The sequence below is a fragment of the Rhamphochromis longiceps genome, linkage group LG22, assembly GCF_057381845.1.
Source record: "Rhamphochromis longiceps isolate RC_006_pf linkage group LG22, R_longiceps_female_GT1.1, whole genome shotgun sequence".
In the NCBI taxonomy this organism is placed as follows: Eukaryota; Metazoa; Chordata; class Actinopteri; order Cichliformes; family Cichlidae; genus Rhamphochromis; species Rhamphochromis longiceps.
Genome location: NC_140577.1, coordinates 14,991,324 through 15,012,969, shown reverse-complemented (window position 1 = coordinate 15,012,969; position 21,646 = coordinate 14,991,324). Strand labels below are relative to the sequence as shown.

Genomic DNA, 21,646 nt, shown 5'->3' with positions numbered 1-21,646 from the left:
ATGAAGAAATCAACTAACCAACATCAAAAGGGTTCTTTCTGTACACTAAATATTGCCTACTGTACACTGCCAGGATTATGAAATAATTTGTAAAGATCAGAGCAGGAATCTGAACCATACTGACCTATATACAGTACTGTGCTGTGTGTCTTGAGTAACAATTCATTGAAATATGTGCAAACATCTATGAAAATATAGTACATAAGGTAAAAACAGTTGTTTGATTCTAACAGCTTGAATGTGACTGTCTGAACTCTCTGAACTCGCTTAAGCAGCTTTCTTGTCATTTCTCTAAGTATTACAAGAAAGTATAGTTCTTGAAGCTTCTTGAAGGACATTTATAGCTTTTCTTTGAATGTTAGTCCTTTTTATTCTGTCAAGATGATCCCACACTGCTTTAATAACATTGAGGTTTGGGCTCTGGGAATGGTTTTGTTGCATTTATCGCCATGGTGTTGCATGGTGGATCGAAATCTGATGATACTTTTCTGCGTTCATAACAAGATCCCCAACACGACTGATTGAAACGCAGCCCCAAGCCATCACAGAACCTCCACTGTGCTTTACAGGTGGCTGTAGACACTTTTGGTTATGACGGCTTCTGTACATATTTATGACGATCCAAAGATTTCAACCTTGGATTCATCACACAAGACCTGTTGCCACTGGCATTTCTCAGCTTTTCCTTAAAAATGGCTTCTTGACAGCCACCCTTCGACTGGGACTTTACGGCTTTTGGTAACAGCTGAGGGATCACCTGAAGTACCAGATGCATCGCTCAAAAAAACATTCTTCAAAAAATGTTCAGGTGCAAGGACTAGAAAAGCAACTAATGTGCTGCTTTCACAGAAAAACTTTGAAAGATTCTCAGAAATGTTGGAGAACTACTGTTCAAGACTTTAAAAAAACGAAAAGAGAAGATGACTCCTTGGAAGCGAAATATAAAAAAAGAGTGGGCGTCTCAAGACTTTTTGCAGAGTTCTGTACTTTACATAAACATGTGATAGAAACCGAGATATGTAAAACTTGTCAGTGGCTGTTAGCCTCAAACACGTTCCTTTTTCTAACCTTTGGTGAAATTTGTTGATAATTAGGTGGCGTAAACACAGGAAGAGAGGAGAAGCGATTTGCGTGCAAAAACCATCGTCTGTCGGTGAAATTCAGGAACTTGTGGTGCGGCACAAGTGAAGGGGTACCTTCATGTTAACTACTGTGAGCTTTGAGGTGAGCAATTGCAGCAACAACCACTGGCCACAAGATACACTGTTTATTGACATATAACAGGGAGGGAAATATACAAAAGGGTTATGCACACAACCAGAATGTCCACTAGCATCCAGCTAGAAAACAATGGGCAATGACTGGATAGGTTTATAACTAAACAGGGTTGTTCAGGTGTTTCTCACCTCCTAGACAAGTTTTCCAGCTTTAAAATGAAACCACTTTTTAAAGTACTTTTCTCGACTCTCAAGGGATGTTCCATGAGGTAAACAAAGGTACACAAGTTCTCGAGAAGGAACGGTAAAGTATATCTTTATATCAAAGGCAATTTGAAGTTCACTCTGAGGGGTATTTGTAGAGAGCGAAAAGCACAGTGACAAAAAAAGCTCTAAAACAAAGATAATATTCAGATAACACAGATAAGTCAAAGAACACAATTTTTACTCAGTTTTTGATTTTAAAAAGCATTAAGAATACAAACGCACAGGCTCAGACAAACACACAGTTTCTCTCACACACACACACTGACTCAAACATAAGCTCTATAATTTCCTGTAGCGGATATAAAGGGATGCTAAATTATCAGCACAGAAAACAAGTTAAATTCACGCTTTAATTTCCTCGCAAAACACACACGCGCACACACAAGTGCTCGGAATGCAAATGGAGACACAATGCACGTAATTAAGTACACAAGCAGGGGTAAGCACGCAGACACACGTGTACACCGAAATGTACGCGGAAGGAAAGAAACAGAAAGAAAGGATAAAAGAAAATTGAAAGCCAAGTAATGAGAACTTTATGGAATTACAGCTCTGTGTCTGTGTGTGTGTCTAGTCTGTGTGTGTGCGCGAGCGAGTGTGAGCGTGTGCGTCCTTTAAACATAATTAGCTCCATCGGGCAGAAATGTAAACGAGAGAAACTTTAATGAAACTCTTCTCTGATCTGCTGAAAGCACACATTCCCGTTTATCTCTCTCAGTTCGGTCTCTCTATTTTCTCTCTCTGTCTCTCACATGGAATTGAATGTCACGCATGGGACTTTTAAAACCTCAAATGCCCGTGTTTCAATACTGCAATATGACCACACTGTGTTTGTAAGGCCAAATCCACACTTTCTTTTGCTTATGTGCATTTATGCAGTCCGTGTCGTCCTTGAGGTGGAATTCCCCTCGGAAACACAAGCTGGAATTTATGAGATGATGTACGTTTTGGACAGAGTCACACATGTTCGGGTATATCTACATATGTTCACATATGTTTGGCTCGGAGGCAAACCTTTCTCAGCCCTACTTAACTGGAAAAACCGCCATTACTCAAAGTCTGCCTCGTTCCATTTATAAACTCAAACATCAACCGAGCTTTTAGCTTAATTTCATCTCTAAACCTCATTCGCTTTCTATCCTTGTCTCATACAGTCAGTAAAACAGCTAGAAAATAACATTTCAGACTGAGAAAATGTCTTCAATGTAATAAATCACTATGAAAACAAAGCCAATAGTGGGCCAATGTCTCAACAAGGCAATGCTGTGCGGCAATTATAGATCAGGGCTTTCAAAAGAAAATATTCTCTCCCCTCCACCGAGCAAAAAGCCTCACAAAACCGGAATACTAAGAAACCTGGGGCTCTTTATGTGTATGTGTGAGTGCACACCTGCGTGGGAGCGTTTGTGCACGTCTGATGGCTTTTGTGTGCGTGAGGTGTGTGTCGATCCCCGCGTATTGGGCGAGTTGTCCTTTGAGGAAAAGAAGGGAAATGAAAGAAAAAGAACGAGAGGAAAAAGGAGGAGGAAGACAGATCGATGCAGCGGACAGTAGAAAGAACAAGTAAGGATGAGGGAAACATACAAAAACCACAGAACCACATGCACACACTCTCACAAACGCACACAGGTTGGGATGAAATATGACTGGCCATTTGTTTCCATATTTGCCGGGTTTTAATCATATACTTCCTCCCTACTAAATCACTCCCTGCATCCCTCAATCACTGCCTTCCGCCTCCTCTTGAACTATTTGGATTTTGGATGGATTTTTAACAGACTCTGCCCTCTTGAGTCCACATGCCACATTTAAATTACACCAAAAGTTTGTTTTTGTGTGTGTTCAAAGCTATTTCTGATTCTTTTTTTTTTTTTTTGCATTAGTGCCCCTCCCTCACCCCGCCCAGTGATGAGTCAACTCCAGCCCATGTGTCTATGTGTGCCGTGTAAGTCGTGTTCAGCTTCGTCTCTAATAAACTGCTTGTTTCTCATCTCCTTTTATTCTTTTTTTAGTTGTTTTCATCTTCAAAGATTCACTCTGGGTCTTTGTCTGTTTATGTAAACATCTGCTCTTTTCTTTAGGCTCTCATAGGCAGCACAGATGCAAATGGAACAGTCAGAGATGGCTCATACGAAACTTGGTCTTCACAAAACATAGAAGATATTTAAAATGAGCTGCTACCCTTACTGGCCTGCTGATGGGTCGGCCATTGCAAACCTGAAGCAGCCAAATCGTTTTTTAAGTGAGCGGTTCGCAGACGTTTTCAGGCCTGGAAATGGACTGACATTTATACAGCTCTTTTCTGGTCTTACTGACCACTTAACGCACTTTAAGCCACAGGCCACATTTGCCCATACAGAGCTTTAAGCACTTTATCTGCCTCACATCCACAGCAGCGACTCTATTCGCCACGAGCGACATCACCCCCACAGTTTGAGAACTACTGGTTTACATCTAGAGACAGACAACAATTCACGCTCACATTCACACCTCTGAGTAATTTAGAATCACCAGTTAACATAGTCCCACTAACTGCATGTCTCTAAAGCCAGAGTACTTGAAGAGAACCGATGCAGACGCGGGGAGAACATGGAAACTCTCGACAGAAAGGCCCTAGCGAGATGGTGGATTCAAACCCAAGATCTTCTTACTGTGGGGCAACAGTGCTAACCACTGTTCCACCACAATGCCCTCCTCTGAATGTGAATGTGAATGGTTGTGTGTCTCTCAGTGATGGCCCCGCAGTCACAGGGTCCAGGGTGGACCCCCCTCTAAATGAATGGATGAATGGTTTATATCCATAGCTTTGGAGGAAATGTGTATACAATATGTATAAAAAAAGAGATAATATTCATCCTGATGGAACGATGATGATTTAAAAAGCCTCAAATGTGAATATTTGACTCTGCAAAAACATTTCATAATATTAGTGAATATCTAAAATAAGCATACATGTCAAACTGTCAGACTGTTAAGAATAACACTGAGTGAGAGTGAAAGTGAAAAACGTGCTCGCCAAATTTACAAATCTGTATTGACCAGTCTCCTTTTGTTCTGTACATTTATAATTTTGAAAAGATTTTCTTGACTAGCTGCTCTTTCCATAAAGAGCAAGCAAGAAAGGGGTGAGTGATTTGTTATACTCTTATCTCCGTCTGACTTTTCCCGTCTACGTCTTTTTATCTTAATCTTCCACTGTTCTCTCTCACGCATGCACGCATGTTCTCTCTATCTGTGCCTCCTTCTTTCAGTCTTAGCCTCCCACTCTCTCACAGAGACACACTGCCCCACCCACGATAATGAGTAAACCTCTTGCTGCCCCACCCTGCCCAGCCTGCCAAGTTACTGCCAACACCTCACACAGACAAACACACATTCACACACATCCAAAAGGCCAAACCCCAAGTCCTACAAAGGGCCCATGGACTCGAATCACACAGCAGCATATCCGTACACACACTAAGAACACAACTTTAACACTCAATACTACTATTTACGCAGCCCCAAGTCAAACCCTGACACCACACACACACTCGTACACACACACACTAACTCATACTTATATATATATACAGAGAGAGAGAGAAAGTTCAGTCTATTCTGATCTAATGTGATCATAGCCAATAAGCTCTGTGGTGCAGGCAAACCACAGTTTGTTACTGCCAGTCAATGACATCACTGTGAAGTCAAAAGCATTGTGGTCCACAAAGTAGGGTGAGGGAGCTGACTGACACGTGGTAGCCATGGGAACTGTCAGTTTTCCTCCCCGTTTCCATAGCAGCGGGTGGTTTTCTCACTGTTGTGAGTTCAATTTTTTTAAAGAAGATGAATGCCGCCTATGGGAAAGGAAATGATGTCATGGAATCATATGCACAGGGACAGATATGAACACACGCAAGCATTTGGGTACACACTCTGCTAGCCAACCCAAATCTGCTTAAGCCCTCAAAATATGATGGAAGAATAAAAGATTACAGTGTATGGGCTCAATGCATGAGATCTAATCCTCACATCTGAGTGAAAGGAAAGATGAGTTTAAGATGAAAGTGTATTAATAGAAGGTCCCTGATAACTAAGGCTTCTCAGCAGGCAGGATCTGGCTACAGAGGCCTAGCTACAAAGGCTCCCATTCAGAGAGCTACACGCAAAAGTCAGGGTGTAAATGAGACAAAGAAGAAGGATTTTCATCTCATTAGAATGAGATGAAAAGCAGGGGTTTTTTGCATGTTCCACCTTACCCTTAGCAAGGACTGGGATTCCTCTTTATTGGCTCCTCCTTTCCCTTCCTGTCCTCCGCCACCTCCGCCACCACCACCAGTACTTCCTCCTCCTGTGTACTGCTGGGGGGTCATCTGGCTCTGCTTCTCGCCAGCTCCAGCCCCACCTGAAGCGGTTGATCCTGGTCTCCCTCCTCCATACTTGGCATCTGCCAAAAAGGACTTTGTATCTCCCAAAAATGACTTGGTGTCTCCCAGGTAAACCATGCTAGGTGAGGCCACGCCTCTTTTCTGCTGTGAGACTTCGTGATTGGCTGGGACAAAAGACAGCGACAGTGGGGAGGTGAAAAGAGATGGGCTCCCACTTCCTGCACCTCTTTCAGGTCCCATTCGCTCCTTAGGCACCCAAAGTAAGCCGTGGGCCTGCTCACCCCCTCTTTCCCCCAGTCCTCTTGTCTCACCAAGAACCCAGCCCTTTTCCCGTTCTCTTTCTTTCTCCTCAACACCCTCACTTTTTACCAGCCCGCCTGCCTCTTCTCTGCCACCTTCGGCCAACCGTCCCTCAGGCGGCGCCAGGGAGTAGAGGAGGCGGATATCCCCTTTGCTCTCTTCTTTAATGGCTAAAGTAGAAGGCGCTGAGCAGCCATTGGCCAAGAGTGTTAGGGAAGGAGTCAGTGAGGTGGGCAAGGAGGTTGTCGTGAATGAGCCTAACGAGGGAGAGGAGTCGTGACAGTGAGCTGAGTTGAAATGGTCGAGGAGGGCTGATGAATCTGGAGCCGTGAAGTCGCAACGTCGACAGCGACAACACGCGTGGACACGCCTGCCGAGAGAAAAGAGCAGTGTGTAAATTACTCATGAATACAAAACGGACCTTCAGAAGGAACAAAATATTCAGCATTAAAATACACACTAGTACATATTGTTTGCTTTTATGTTAACCATAAAGTAATACTGCTAATTGCAAAAATAAGCAGTTTATTCTTGAGTTGCTCAAACCTTCTCTGAACAAATGCATTGCAAGTCACATCGGAGACGTGACTTTTTTTGTCACGGTCTGCGGAGGCAGACCGTGCGGAAATGTGTGTGGTGGACCCAGGAGCGAACACAAGCGAGGATGCAGGAGTGGAGTTAAACAAAAGCGAGCCTTTTATTCTGGCTGATGAAAGGAACAAAACAGAGTGAGGGCAGCATAAGAGTAATAGTTCAAACAGAAACCTAAACTGGACATAAACTAAGGAAAAGCTATGGCTGGAGATCCGGAACACAGGGGGTGGTAACACAGACGACGCGACACAGACTACATGAAACACAGAGACTAAATACACAAGAGGGATGATCAGGGGAAGTGGCCACACATGGGAACACAGCTGACACAGATAAACATAACAAGACATGGCAGGAGTAAACAACACTGACGGGAGACTGTCAAAGTAAAGCAGGAAGTACACAGGTGCAAACAGGAGGAGAGAGAGAGAGAGCGCGGGCATAGTGGGCTGGGGAAACATGGAATGAAACAAGGAGGGGAGATGAGGGCTCACAGATACATAGAGGGGCACACAGGGGATAAAAGTCACAAGGGGAAGTCAAATAAGGAACAACACAACAGGACAACTTAGGAAACATGGCCTAAATAAGGAACGAAATACAAAAATATAAGAAACTAAGAATACTGGGCCCACATGGCCCAGGACCATGACATTTTTGAAAAGGAGATCCCGTCATCAGTGGTTATCTTCACCGTGCATGAGTCACAGTGAAGTCAAAGTAACACTAATAAGGCTGAACGTAAGAGGAAAGACTTAAGTAACTAGTTTTGTTACTGGCAACAAGAAAGTCAGTTCATGTTTGAATCTATTGCTCTAAAATGTAAATACAATTAATTCCAATAGGATTTTCATCACTCACAGTTTGAAGAAAATCCACCCCCTGTACTGACTAAATCTAAAGTGCATTTGCCCCTGCCTAAATTCCCCCAAACACTCAGGTAGAGTTTCACAGAGCTCGAGGCCAACAAAGTGACTCAGTGCCCCACTAAATCACAGTGAATTACTTCAAAATCGTGAGGACCATAAATGAATCTGAATGACATGTACTGGATCGCCCATCAATAAACCACCTTCATTTCCTGCTGGCGAGGGCGACCAGCGATATATCTGATACACAGCGTCAAGATTTTTTCCTGGCACACACAACAGCCGTGATGCTTCTTGTGCAGGCCAACAAGCAAAGCATTAAACCATCTAGAACAAGAACTTGTGTGTTGTTTACAGTGGACCTTGGCAGGCTCGGTTTGCCCCGCAGCTGTCACAGACAGATATACCAACACATGAATAAATGTTTCACAGAATAATGAAGCTGTTCATTTTGTCTGCACTTGGATTATGTAATTGTTTTGCTGGTATATTTATTAATGATGGTAGGCCACAGTTTAACAATTGGTATCTTGTAGTTATTCATATTCCTTTGTCAATATCGTCATTTACCACATAATTCACTTAAATCCAAAATTACACTTGCTTAATTGCTTCACTCATATGTCATAAGAAAACACCGCTTTTCCCAACACTGCCTGTTTTATTCTTTTAGGCTTTTCCCACCAGTAGGTTATTATCGCTGCATATTACAGCAGAGTGAGGGTTTTACAATAGCAGACAATAAACACGGACCAAAAGTCACTGAAAACAGGGGAAAAAAAGCATATCCAGAGTCATTTTTCTCCATTTTGCGACTCGCATCCTCTGGTTTCTGCTTTGAACCCTACCATAATATTTCCTCATCCAGGAAAAAACAAAAACAAAACATTTAAGGCGTGAATTTGAAAACAATGAGAAGATATTGCAGATCCAGACCCACACAAACATTTACAATACGTCCCGATATATAACCTCTCAGAATACTCTATGTATTCCTCTTTGCTGTCTTGTACGTCTGATGCATGATTTCTATACAACAGCAAGTGAAAATACAGAAATAAATATATACTTCTGACATAAACTTATCTTATTCATCATCCTGCCTCATATTCTCTTTCTCCCTTTATTAGCTGTTGAAGAATATATAAAAGGTCTGCACCTCTAGCAGATCACAGAGGCTGAAATATTTGCAGAAATCTGTGAGAACGTGTGAATGAAAAAGCATATAGTGTGTCCATTAGACTTATGTCTCCAGATGCTGAACGACACAGCAGCCTTGATTTATCATCAGCATCCACACGTGGACTGGCATACCTACTGATTTCATCATTTACTGGGTCTGTCACTGTTAACACTACTTTCCTACGGGAAATGTTGAAGCAGACATAAAAAATATGCTTCTTCTATCTGTATTTTAATAATAATTTATCCATTTGTAATAAACAGTTTCTAGTTTGCACTAGAATCATGTCCTAAAGCTTGTTTTGATAAATCTGGCACTGTGAATCCGTGGACTGAGCCTGACCAGTGCTGTGCATGTGGCTAATTTGGGGAGTTATACTGAGTTAATACACAACAGAGCCAGCACAGATTCAAAGTTTTATAGTTTTGCTTATGTTTACACTCAATGCCGCCATCTTGGATTGTTAACTCTTACTTACTGGGGCCCCTCAGTCTGAGTTCCAGATTCAAATTCTGACTTGGAACTCTGAAATTCCGATTTCTGACTCCTTTAGGATGGCAGCATTGTTCCATCAGTAGGGTAAGAAACAGCGAGACAGTGGGAAAAAAGTCTCTTTTTTTCTCCAAATATCTTATTATAGCAATGCACTCTGCAGCATCCGGAAGCACAATTTGTGTTTTGTAGACTCACTAGCCACTTCATTAGGTTCAGCTGTTCAACTGCTTGTTTATGCAAATGTCTAATCAGCCAATGATCAAGTTCAAACGGAACAAAAATGGGGAAGGAAGGTGATTTAAGAGTGTCTAAATGTGGCACGGTTGTTGAGACACATAGGCTAGTCTGAGTATTTCAGAAACTGCTGATCTGCAGGGACTTTCCCACACAACCATCTCTAGGGTTTACAGAGAGTGGTCTGAAAAAATGTAAAATATCCCATCAGTGGCAGTGCTGTAGGTGAAAATGCCAGACTGCTTCAAAATGATAGGAAGGCAAAAGTAACTCAAATAACCACTTGTTACAACCAAGGTATACAGAAGAGCATCTCTGAATGCACTCCTGCAGGCTAAAAGCAGGTGACCTAGGTGACAATTCACCTGGGCTTACCAAAATTGGACAAGAGAAAATTGGAAAAATGTTGCCTCGTCTGATGAGTTTCAATTTCTACTGCAACATTCGGATGGAAAGCATGGCTCTTGTAGCAATGGTTCAGGCTGGCCATCACGTTATAACCACAGTGTACCCATCTTCTGATGGCTCCTTTGAGCAGGATAACCCATCGTATCAATGCTCAAATCCTCTCAAACTTGAAAATTACAATACATCTTCTCTACTCAAATGGCTTCTTTGGGATGTGTTGAAAGAGGAGATTCGGATCACAGGATGTGCAGTCGACTGAGGAATGTTTCCACACCGGAATTTAGGCTGTTTTAAAGGCAAAAGGAAGTCCAAAGTGGTACTAGCAAGGTGTAACTAATAAAAATGACCGGTGAGTGTAGTCCACTGCGGCTTTACCATTGGTTGGCTCCCCATTTGTGGACAAAATCCTTTTTACTGTGACTGGCTCTACCCGGACCAATACATATATATCTGATATGTGGGTAAAGAACCTGTGTGACTGGCTGCTATGGGTGTAATTTTAACATGACCACTGTCAGCCATCAGATTGTACTTAAGGTGTATATTAGCAGCTAGGTGAGAGTTTATCTATAAAACTTATGGATTGATTGGCTTCCCTCAGCTGACAATCTTTTTCGCATTACACAGCAGCATCCTTTGATCTGAACACCCTATAATTAATTACATGCTGCTTTTTGTTTTCTAAGACTTGGCCTTCAGATTTAAAAAAAAAAAAAATGGTTGTTTTTAGATGCAGCATGAAACTTTCTGGCTTTATTTCACTTTTATTTGATTTGAGCTCCAAGATTCAGGGCTTAGATTTTGTTAAGGACGTGAATGAACTGTTAAATCCCCTGCAAACTCTGCTTTGTCACCCGCTCTCGCTCTCTGCTCAGCACCCTTCTCTCTGAATTTCTCTCTCTGTATTTCATTCACCTTCCCTCTTACATTCCTTCTTCTAACCTTCTTTCTTCCCTTCCCGTCTTTCGGTCCTTGCCATCTGCTGTTCTCCTCAGGCTGTCAAAAGAGAAAAGTTCTCGAGCCGCAAACTGCGACAGCATTGTTTTTGACTGAGGAAAGGCTCATCTCTGAATGTGCTCCCGATGTGCGTGCTCTAAAACCCTAACTGAGAACCGTTCAGATACTCCTGTGAACATTTGCGCTTGAATTTATGAATCCATCCGTAGCTTAACACACAAGGTGCGCTTTATCATCAATCCAATTTCGTGTAATTAAGTTATCTCAGTGTGTGGGCTCTACGCTCACACACTGAGTATCCATAACATACCTGAGGCAACGACAGAAAAACTAACAGCTAGGCAGACGAAAACTGTGAATTCCTCTGCATTTAATATCTTCGCATATTGCTTGTGTTTCTGCCCTCGCATGGAAAGAAATTGTCTTTGGCATCACTTCTCGTGAGGAGCAACCACATTTAAAAAGAGTTTGAGGCCCTGTGCCTGTGTGTGCTGCATGGTGCTGCAGTTAAAGGGAGTGACAGCTGCCTCTGCCCCAGGCACACAGGCTCAGAGAGGAGGATCTCCATTCTTCATGGGAATAAAGAAAGTGCAGCATATTGTTTTAAAACCCTGACAGCAGAAACAATCACAGCTTATCGATACTTTGTTCTTTGATAATTTAGCCTGATTTAGATACCAATGCCAAGTGACAACATATAATAAAACATTCCGATCAGTAGTGTAGATTAGTAACTGCAAATCTCCACACAACTATCTCCAGTTTTTTGTGTCTTTGGGCCCAGCTTTCCCACGCCACTCCCCTTTTTCCCACCCCACCCCACCCCAACTCATCCTTTCATCTTTTTCTGTCACTAAATCTGAATCTAGAAGACAGGATTGGCTCTGGAGTCCAGTCTAGCCTCTACAGCCTGTAAAAGTGAGTTTTTGGTATTTTTTAGAAAATATACATATAAATTTAGTGTATACATTTACCTGTGCAAATAAAAAGAGAAAATTCCCACCTTCAGGGAAACTTAAATCCTTCTTGCACTTGTCAGTGTGAGACAAATGTAATATTTTTGAAACCTAGATTTCATTTTTTGATTAAGACCTTGTTACTTTATTTTTTCACGTAGTGCAAGACAAACTCAATAGGACCTTTCTGACCACTCACTTTCAGACAGTGAGCAGACGTGGGTGAAATGTCAAAGACTGTAAAGCTTGTTGCAATATTGGGGTTTTGGCTTCACAGGCATCCAAGGTGCATTTAAAGAGGAATGCGTCTTAAGTCGTCTAATCTCCAGCAATGTACGACATGGAGTAACTTTAATGTGAACGTAAGGCCAAAGCCTTTTGCCCCTCGAGAAAACAGCCCATAAGCCACAACATGGTGCTTTCATAGATATTCGACTCATGGACTTCATCACAGACGGGTGTGTGTAATATCAGTTTGAAAATCTGCAACACGGGCTATAAATATGTGATCATATCTGTGCAGCTTCCAGGTGAGAATGTCAACATGGTGTCTGCGAGTAACTTAAGCGTACAATTTTCTTTCTTTTTTTCCTCTCACTGAACATTTACTTGATAAGTGAGTGTAAGAAGGAAGAATCGCAGGGGTCTGAAACAAAGCACAGGAATTTGCACCTAACTTGAACAAAATTTTTCAGATTCTTGCCTTTTTTTTCCCCATGATGAATTCAATCAAAGTAAATACTCGATCTGTATGAGATTCTATGTCTTAAAAAGTTAACTGACTGCATGCACGGCAAAAAAAAAGCACAGATTTTTGAAAAAGATGGAAAACTGAATGGCTCAACCCTTGCAGAAAAAAACACTACATAATGTAAAAAAACATCATCAAGAAGCTACCTTTGGCTGCTCTCTTATTTACAAGGGCCACAGGGGGTAGCTCTGCATGTTTGATTGAATTGGCAGATTTCTTTTAAGTCAGATGCCCCCCCTACCATGACCCCAAAGGGATTTGTGTCTCCTCCCGGGATCAACTGGGGCACTGTTAGCTTATTAGCTTATTAGGCAGGGGGAAGAAAATACATCCTATCAAATAACACAATTATAATGACCATGCAATCTCACCTGTAGTGTCTAAAAATCTCTTCTTCCACTTCTGTAATGAAGTGACACTTTGTACATGAGTACTCCCTCTCTCCTGCGCCTCCTTGCCCTCCTTCCTTGTCTCCCGCAGCTTCTTCCTCAGCTTTGACATGTGGGGGAGCCCCCTTTAGGTTGATCAGGTTGTGGCAGCTTTCATAGTGTTGCAGCAACACGTCAATGTCAGTGGTAGCAAATGCACACTGGTCACACAAGTGGGTGACGCCTACGACAGGAAAGCGGGACCAATCAGAAGCAAGAAGCGAAGAATTTAGGGTCATGCTGGAAAAGCTCCAGAATCAGGCTTCCGATAAATGTTATATATATATAAATAACATATGCCTCCAAATACCTTGTGTGACAACAGGATGGGCGGGGTTTGAGGGGTGAAAAGTAGAACCAGAAATCCCACTGTGGTCGCCTCTAGGATTAGGAGGAGTCACGCTGGGTGAGGTGGTGACAGCAGGTTTTGAACCAATGGCGTCCTGCTGTTTGGCGAGTTGAGGGAACTTTGAACAGCATTTGGGGCAGGTGGGCTTCCGACAAGCGAATGGGTGGGATACCTGTTGAAACAAATTAGAAAAAAAGGTAAGAGCAAAAGTGGTTTGAACCTTCAAATTCTTTACTGATTACTGCCGATATAAGAAGAATCTCGTTTTGATGCTGTGGCGTAGCCGTGTATTTTCTATGAATCTAATAAAGAAGTGGAAGCCAGCAGTACCAGTATGAATGTGCATTATTAAGTAAATGATGCCACCCTCAATTTTGGATGTTAACCATCCTTTTTGCATTTTTAACAGCTGCAACAGAACTGCTGGCAGCTGGCACAAAAGGAGGGAGGGGAGAATGCGTGGGTAGACTGAGGAAAGCAAGGGAATTTTAACTAGGCAGGAAATTGGAACAATTAACTTTACACTTGTTCCTATATTACATTTTATTTTTCCTTTGCTTGCAAAACAGCTCTTTTTTTCCTTCTAATTAACAAGCAGGCAGCAAAACAAGCAAATAAATATTTCAATATTTTATTTATCTCACCTCCCCTAGGTGTTTTTGTGGCTGACAGAGACCCTGTGGACAATACATGCAGTGTTGAATGCTGCAGCGGTGGATGGAGTGGTTATGCTGGTAGTGCAGTAGTAATGGTGCTACTACGATCACATCCGCACTGTGGGCCATGGAGTACCGGAAATCACACAACTGACAGTTATAACTGGTCACAACTGCTTCTGAATCACTGCTGTTTGGGTCTCCTAGGAGCAAAAAGCAGAACAAAAGTAAATAAAACCTGGGCAGAAATTCAAATATTATCACGTATAATTTCTATTATGATAATCAAGGCAAACAAACATGAGGTGACAAGCACCACAAATAATAATAGAAGACTCATTTATTGAGGGCGATCATTTATCTTCGCTTTAAGCAGATACAATCTACAGTGGGGCAAAAAAGTATTTAGTCAGCCACCGATTGTGCAAGTTCCCCCACTTAAAATGATGACAGAGGTCAGTAATTTGCACCAGAGGTACACTTCAACTGTGAGAGACAGAATGTGAAAAAAAAAATCCATGAATCCACCTGGTAGGATTTGTAAAGAATTTATTCGTAAATCAGGGTGGAAAATAAGTATTTGGTCACCTCAAACCAGGAAAATCTCTGGCTCTCACAGACCTGTAACGTCTTCTGTAAGAAGCTTTTCTGTCCCCCACTTGTTACCTGTATGAATGGCACCTGTTTGAACTCATCATCTGTATAAAAGACACCTGTCCACAGCCTCAAACAGTCAGACTCCAAACTCCGCCATGGCCAAGACCAAAGAGCTTTCGAAGGACACCAGGAAAAGTATTGTAGACCTGCACCAGACTGGGAAGAGTGAATCTACAATAGGCAAGCAGCTTGGTGTGAAAAAATCAACTGTGGGAGCAATCATCAGAAAATGGAAGACATACAAGACCATCGATAATCTCCCTCGATCTGGGGCTCCACGCAAGATCTCATCCCGTGGGGTCAAAATGATCATGAGAACGGTGAGCAAAGATCCCAGAACCACACGGGGGGACCTGGTGAATGACCTGCAGAGAGCTGGGACCAAAGTAACAAAGGTCACCATCAGTAACACACTACAACGGCAGGGAATCAAATCCCGCAGTGCCAGACGTGTTCCGCTGCTGAAGCCAGTGCATGTCCAGGCCCGTCTGAAGTTTGCCAGAGAGCACATGGATGATACAGCAGAGGATTGGGAGAATGTCATGTGGTCAGATGAAACCAAAGTAGAACTTTTTGGTATAAACTCAACTCGTCGTGTTTGGAGGAAGAAGAATACTGAGTTGCATCCCAAGAACACCATACCTACTGTGAAGCATGGGGGTGGAAACATCATGCTATGGGGCTGTTTTTCTGCCAAGGGGACAGGACGACTGATCCGTGTTAAGGACAGAATGAATGGGGCCATGTATCGTGAGATTTTGAGCCAAAACCTCCTTCCATCAGTGAGAACTTTGAAGATGAAACGAGGCTGGGTCTTCCAACATGACAATGATCCAAAACACACCGCCCGGGCAACAAAGGAGTGGCTCCGTAAGAAGCATTTGAAAGTCCTGGAGTGGCCTAGCCAGTCTCCAGACCTCAACCCCATAGAAAATCTGTGGCGGGAGTTGAAAGTCCGTGTTGCTCGGCGACAGCCCCAAAACATCACTGCTCTCGAGAAGATCTGCATGGAGGAATGGGCCAAAATACCAGCTACTGTGTGTGCAAACCTGGTAAAGACCTATAGTAAACGTTTGACCTCTGTTATTGCCAACAAAGGTTATGTTACAAAGTATTGAGTTGTATTTTTGTTATTGACCAAATACTTATTTTCCACCCTGATTTACGAATAAATTCTTTACAAATCCTACCATGTGGATTCATGGATTTTTTTTTCACATTCTGTCTCTCACAGTTGAAGTGTACCTCTGGTGCAAATTACTGACCTCTGTCATCATTTTAAGTGGGGGAACTTGCACAATCGGTGGCTGACTAAATACTTTTTTGCCCCACTGTACCAGCAGTAATGAACATCATCTTACTGCCACGTTCCAATACATCTTCATTACCTTGGCTGGTGCTGGAGAGGTTGGATGGCTGATCTTTGCGGCCTTTTGATACCATTTGGTCTCTCTCTCCTCCATCTCTCCTTCCTCCTCTTTCTCGCTCTCTGTCGATCCCACCAGGATTAGAGTTGTTGGGGCTCGTAGTACCACCGGTGTTCATTTTGTGTCTTTGCTCATAGTGCTCTAAAAGCCTTGCAGAACCCCCCGACCACTCGCAACTCCAGCTGCAGGATTTACACCAATAATACGTCTGCACGGCGCCTCGACCAACCTCCCCCACCCAGCCCGATGAATCCGAACAAGACCTAACTGGGATGAAGTACCCGACCAAAGAGTCGTCCTCTGCGCGCACCGCAACTCGTTCGGCCCCGTCTAAGGCTTGACTCCGTCCCTTCAGCTGGTTGTCGTGCGTTGCCAGGTTATTTGTGGTCAGCAGGGGTGTGGTTGGCGGTGTTTTGACTTTGTTTGGGTGCGAGGAAAGGAAATGTTGTTCAAGTTCCAAGGAATTACTGCCCATGTACGTGAAGTTGCAGAATTTGCAGCGAAAGTACTTTGTGTTTCCTTGGCAATCCGAGGTCTTCCGACCGATTCCAATGAGCGTGCCACCCAACGTCACCTGTTGATAGGCAGAAAAGAAAAAGACAATAAAGAAGGAATAAAAATATATATTTAATACATAAACAGTTTGATTAAGAGGCAGTCTGCTTGCTTGTTATTGCTTCATGCAAATAAAAGATGTTTTTATTTATTGTCCATTTTCCATTTCCAGATGTCTGCATTTCCTAAAATTGCTGCTGCAAATGAATAACTACATATCAGACTCTTAATCTTGTGAAATAAAGAGCAATGCGGGAATTTCTTTATAATTCTTTAAATAGTTAAAGTTAATGCTAACTTTACATTTATTAAAGTACTTTACAGGATTCAGAGAAGGGAAAAAAAAGACAATGACTGGTTATACTGCCTTTTCCTTAAAACAGACAAACATGAAATAAATTAGATACAAGGCAGTTATTTTTGTGTTCCTAAGCAGCAGATATTTAAAGGACACATGGCACAAGCCACCGATCGTAGAGCTGTGCAGGATAATTATGCCTTAGCTACTCAAACCCACAATGAACATAATCCATCATTTTCCGTATGTAACTGTAGACAATTAAAAGGCAACTCTAAGTCTAACTAACCAACCAATAACAAAACTACTAGGCTCTACTGTAGTGTTTAGGGTCGAGGCCAAGGTTTTATATAACTAAGTCAGCAACCTGGCACTGTTTTTTTTTTATTAAGTTAGCCTCTAGACAGTACGTGATTACACTGTGCTCATCGTTATGATAGTAATGAGGCATTCTGGCATGCCATACAGTGGCAATGGACTCCCTACTGTACAATATAGATTTGTCTCTAAATCTGAGGTTTTAAGATAACTATGGGCAGTGTGGTAACAGAGCTGCATGCTGCATGTGACATGAGCAAAGATGCAAAGCTCCATAGATAACAGAACGCCAAACAGATGCAATGCTCTTGTTTTTCGTTTCAATACTAGGAATTAGATCTCAGAATCAGCGAATGTGCAGCATGGCAGTTACGTCAATTGGTGTCAAGAACAGATTAGCGGGGAATGTTCTGTTCAGCTTTTATGTCATGTTTCCTAGTATAATGGATTGCTAGCATGCGGGGTTTTTTTGTGTGAGTTTGACAGGTTCTATATGTTTAGATATTTTTCATACTTGGATTTTTTTTTAAAATAACAAGAGATACAAGTTTGTGTCTATGTTATACAAATACTGTCTGTTGTTTGGGATTTTTTCCCAAAATCTAACACAGAAATTAGTTTTTAAGACACGCAAAACTATTTAAATTATTTATTTGCCTAGTTTTATGCTTATGGTTAAACTGTATTGGGATTAAAAGTGGGAGTGAAGTTAAGATAAAGGGAAATTTGTAGTTTTTTTTATGATGGTACAAGGACATTTTTGAAGATGAAAGGTGTAAAAGATTTTTTTCTCTCTGTGTGTTTGTTTGTTTGTTTTTTAAAGAAACTACAATCAGTTCATAGGACAGCTGAAAATCTGAACTTTCCTCTTTTCATAAACAACAAGAGTGACAGTAAGGCAATCATTTTGCCAAAAAGGGTGGAAAAAGTAATATTTGTACAAAGAATTAAGCGTGAGATGGTATACGTCAACTCAGCTAAAGAAAATAAATGTTAAAGTCTAAATGAGAGTCATTACTGTACGTGATCTCACGACAGAAATTCAACAATTATCTCATCCAACAGACCCTGCCCAGACAATTAGCAAAGAGCAAAGCATCAAGTAATTTCACCAGGCAGAATGTGCAGGAAGACATGACCGAGAATATGAGACAGGGACAGAGTGAAAGAAAAGAGGCAAAGGGCGAATGGGACAAGATGAAAGAAAAAATTGTAAGTTGAAGAACAGAGCTGCAGAAAAAGAAAGAGGCGAAAGAGAGCCGGGAAGCAAATTGAGAAGTTGGAAAAATGGATTAGATAAAGTAATAGAGACTAAGAAAGACAAATCAAAGAAAGAGGGCAGAGCAGAGGAGAAGGTGAAGGAGAGACAAAGACTTGATAAGAGAGACAAATGGAGAAGCAGGAGAGAAGAAGACAGCTAAATATGTCTGACAGCTGTTTCATTACACTCCCTAACAGCCGATTATAACTACTGGTTCTCCGTCTGCCTCTGTCACTACCTTCTCTCCTTTCCTCCTCCATCTCGAGCACTCTCACTCATTCCTTCTCCCTTTTCTCCACTATGACTTTTTTGGGGGGGGTCTGGAATCTCATTGGTTGACATGGAATCTTGTCTTAGCAAATGACAACATGGAATTTTCCAAACGTGGGCGGGAGAGGGAGAAAAAGTGAGTGAGGGATGGAGAGAATAGAGACCCCTTTCATTCGTTTTTTTTTTTTAAGTATATATATACTTTCACTTTTTCTTCATAATGACGACTTAAGCCCACTGGATTTTCTATTTCTGATTCGGTGTGCGTATGTGTGTGTGTGTGTGTGTCTGCACGCGTATGTGTATTACTGTGTCCATTACGTGACTTTAGATCATTACAGGCTGCTGGTTTAAATGAAACTAAACTCCTTCACTATTCTTGACACACACACGCACGTTTGTTGAATCATCCCACTAAATCTTTCACACAAAAACATCACAGTTCATGAATACTCGAAATCCTAATCCTTGACAGTTATTGCCAAAAATGAGCTTATATTTACAGCATATTGTAAACATTTGACGATTAAAAATTTTTTTCCAAGCGAACCTGTAGGTTATTACTGAAAATACTGCTAAACTGATAGGTGATTAGATATCACTGATCTGATTTAAGATCTCATTTAAACTTCGTAGCTCTTGAGGTAAAAATAGCAGACACATGAGCAGTTAGTCTGAGGCTTTAATGTTCAGTACTAACATGCACCGCAAATCAATACTGGCGCTGCTGATTTCACTGATTATGGACGCCTGGTAACACAAAGAACAAAATTATTGAAAACTACTTTTATCCTCCGATTGATTCGGTTCTGTTCTGTTCAATCTGTTGATGTCAGGTACAAAACACATCTCTTTTTTTAAAAATGTTTTTTGATTATTTATGATTAGAAGTTTGAGTACAGCGTCCTAGTATATCTACGACATTCACCTCGTAGAAGGAATTTTTAGTTGCAACTGCAAGTTTGCAGCATCCCCTTCATTCACCTAGTTTTATAAAATGAGACCTCAATATGGGGATGAGCATTGATTTTATTGAATTATTTAACAGCTATAATCATGCATATGGTGCACATGCGAGCATTTGTCTATGCACGCATTCCCTGCAAAAGATTTGGGAAGTCGACACTATGGCTTTTGTGCGTGCGCGCGCACGTACGCTTGACTATGCATACCCCCATATGCACGACTTGTCTGCCAGGTGCCCCGGTTGTCTACCTTTCTGTGTCTATCCATCTGTCAGTCTATAAAATTTTATAACTTGCAGCACAATGCCTCCCTGTCCAAATAAGGCACACCCTATGTTACAAATCAGTTGCAGATTGCTCTACCCAATAAATTATTCCATTCAGTTATGAGCCTAACTTTGCAGATTTATTACAACTGTGATTACAGCGAACTGTTAACTAAATCAGTGTTACTTGTATTGGATCAAAGTTTCTAACTATGATTACATAAAATGTTTCATATACAGTATGTCGCACTTCTTCGAGTTATTATGACATACAAATTTAATAACTGGAACTTTGATGTAAATGAAATGAATGCAACATTTTTGAGTTTTCTTTTAGAACTTTACGCCAGTTTTACTAGTGCATGTTGGTGCACACAATGATGCGCATTAAACATATGCAAACAAGACTGAGACTGCATTGCATCCATAAGTGCATATTTCTGATGTTACTGTTTTACCACAAAATAAAAGAAAATTGTTGTATAATTAATTATAAGATTATATCAAATGTGCCGGAGCCCTGCCATAATCTCTAACACCAGTTCTAGTCGAGGCATAAGTGCGTCAACTTGTGTTTGTTATCTTAAAAAAAATCTGTTTCCAAGGTAACCCACGTGGAAAAGAAATACAACAACAACTTTAAAAAGTTTCAGATGATGTCAACGTGGCCACTTTCACATTTTTCTCACACTACATAAAGTTTACTGGATTTATACCTGATCCGCATAAATACGTGGCATGTGCAAAATAAAAGTATATTTAAATAACATCATTTGTACGTGTGTAATAACAGCATTATTATAAGCCTAACAGGAAATACACATCAGAAATACATGTTTCTTTACTATTTCTTTGTGTGGAGCTCACACCCTGATCCTTGTCATTGTTTCTCTACATTTCCACTGCGGTAAAGAAAAGACCAGGCCCATCACTTTAGCTGTTTTAACGTGTGGGATGTCTGAAAAAGTTTAGATGACGTTCCATCGTGCCTCTTTTCCGTGCACATACACACACAGACAGAGCATCCACGGCGGACAGGCTGAAGCCTCCCTTTTGGTTATAAAAAAAAATCTAACCACGCACCTTCCCGTAGGGTTGTGAAACAATATAAGCCTGTTTATCACTACTTCAGAACGCAACCACTGAGAAACAACCAGAAAATAAAGTTTGGTTTGTCTGATTCACGGGTTTGTTCACATTCACTTTCTAGCATGCTTGACCACAACTGCTCAGTCTCTCTCATTCCCTCTCTCGTTCTTGCGCTCTGAATCAGACATGAAGGCCCGAGTTACAATGTGGTATTTACAAGCAATACTCAACAAATTCTGCGGAATACCTTGAAGTAAAAAACCATCTCAAATGACTGTGAGATGAGACAAAACGCTGCAGTTAGGCTACTTGACAAATGGAAATATATTGAGTCCCTCCAAAAGTTTCTAGACCCTGGGAAAAGTTCCTGTGGTGGAAAAACGGCTTATGAGAGCTTCCACGCTGCAGGAACTAACTCCAGGGGCTATTAACAGTTAACAATTTCTACTGTGGGGAAATTATTTTACCCCTGAACAAAAGAAAAGAAAAAAAAACTCCCCGGGAGATTA

At 41.5% G+C, this 21,646-nt stretch overlaps 2 protein-coding genes across 4 annotated transcripts in view; both read right to left on the bottom strand.

Moving 5' to 3' along the window:
• LOC146643760 (uncharacterized) overlaps window positions 1-21,646 on the bottom strand; it is a 403,826-nt gene that overhangs the window by 116,307 nt on the left and 265,873 nt on the right. The gene's annotated exons all lie outside the window — the stretch shown is intronic.
• trps1 (trichorhinophalangeal syndrome I) overlaps window positions 1-21,646 on the bottom strand; it is a 137,176-nt gene that overhangs the window by 47,836 nt on the left and 67,694 nt on the right. For all 3 annotated transcript variants that reach the window (XM_085395613.1, XM_085395611.1, XM_085395614.1), the window contains exons 5-9: window positions 16,077-16,689; window positions 14,020-14,234; window positions 13,337-13,547; window positions 12,970-13,210; window positions 5,723-6,521 (exon numbers count right to left, since the gene is read on the bottom strand). In XM_085395613.1, the coding sequence (XP_085251739.1) occupies window positions 5,723-6,521; window positions 12,970-13,210; window positions 13,337-13,547; window positions 14,020-14,234; window positions 16,077-16,689 (2,079 nt within the window). The remainder of the gene's footprint in view (window positions 1-5,722; window positions 6,522-12,969; window positions 13,211-13,336; window positions 13,548-14,019; window positions 14,235-16,076; window positions 16,690-21,646) is intronic.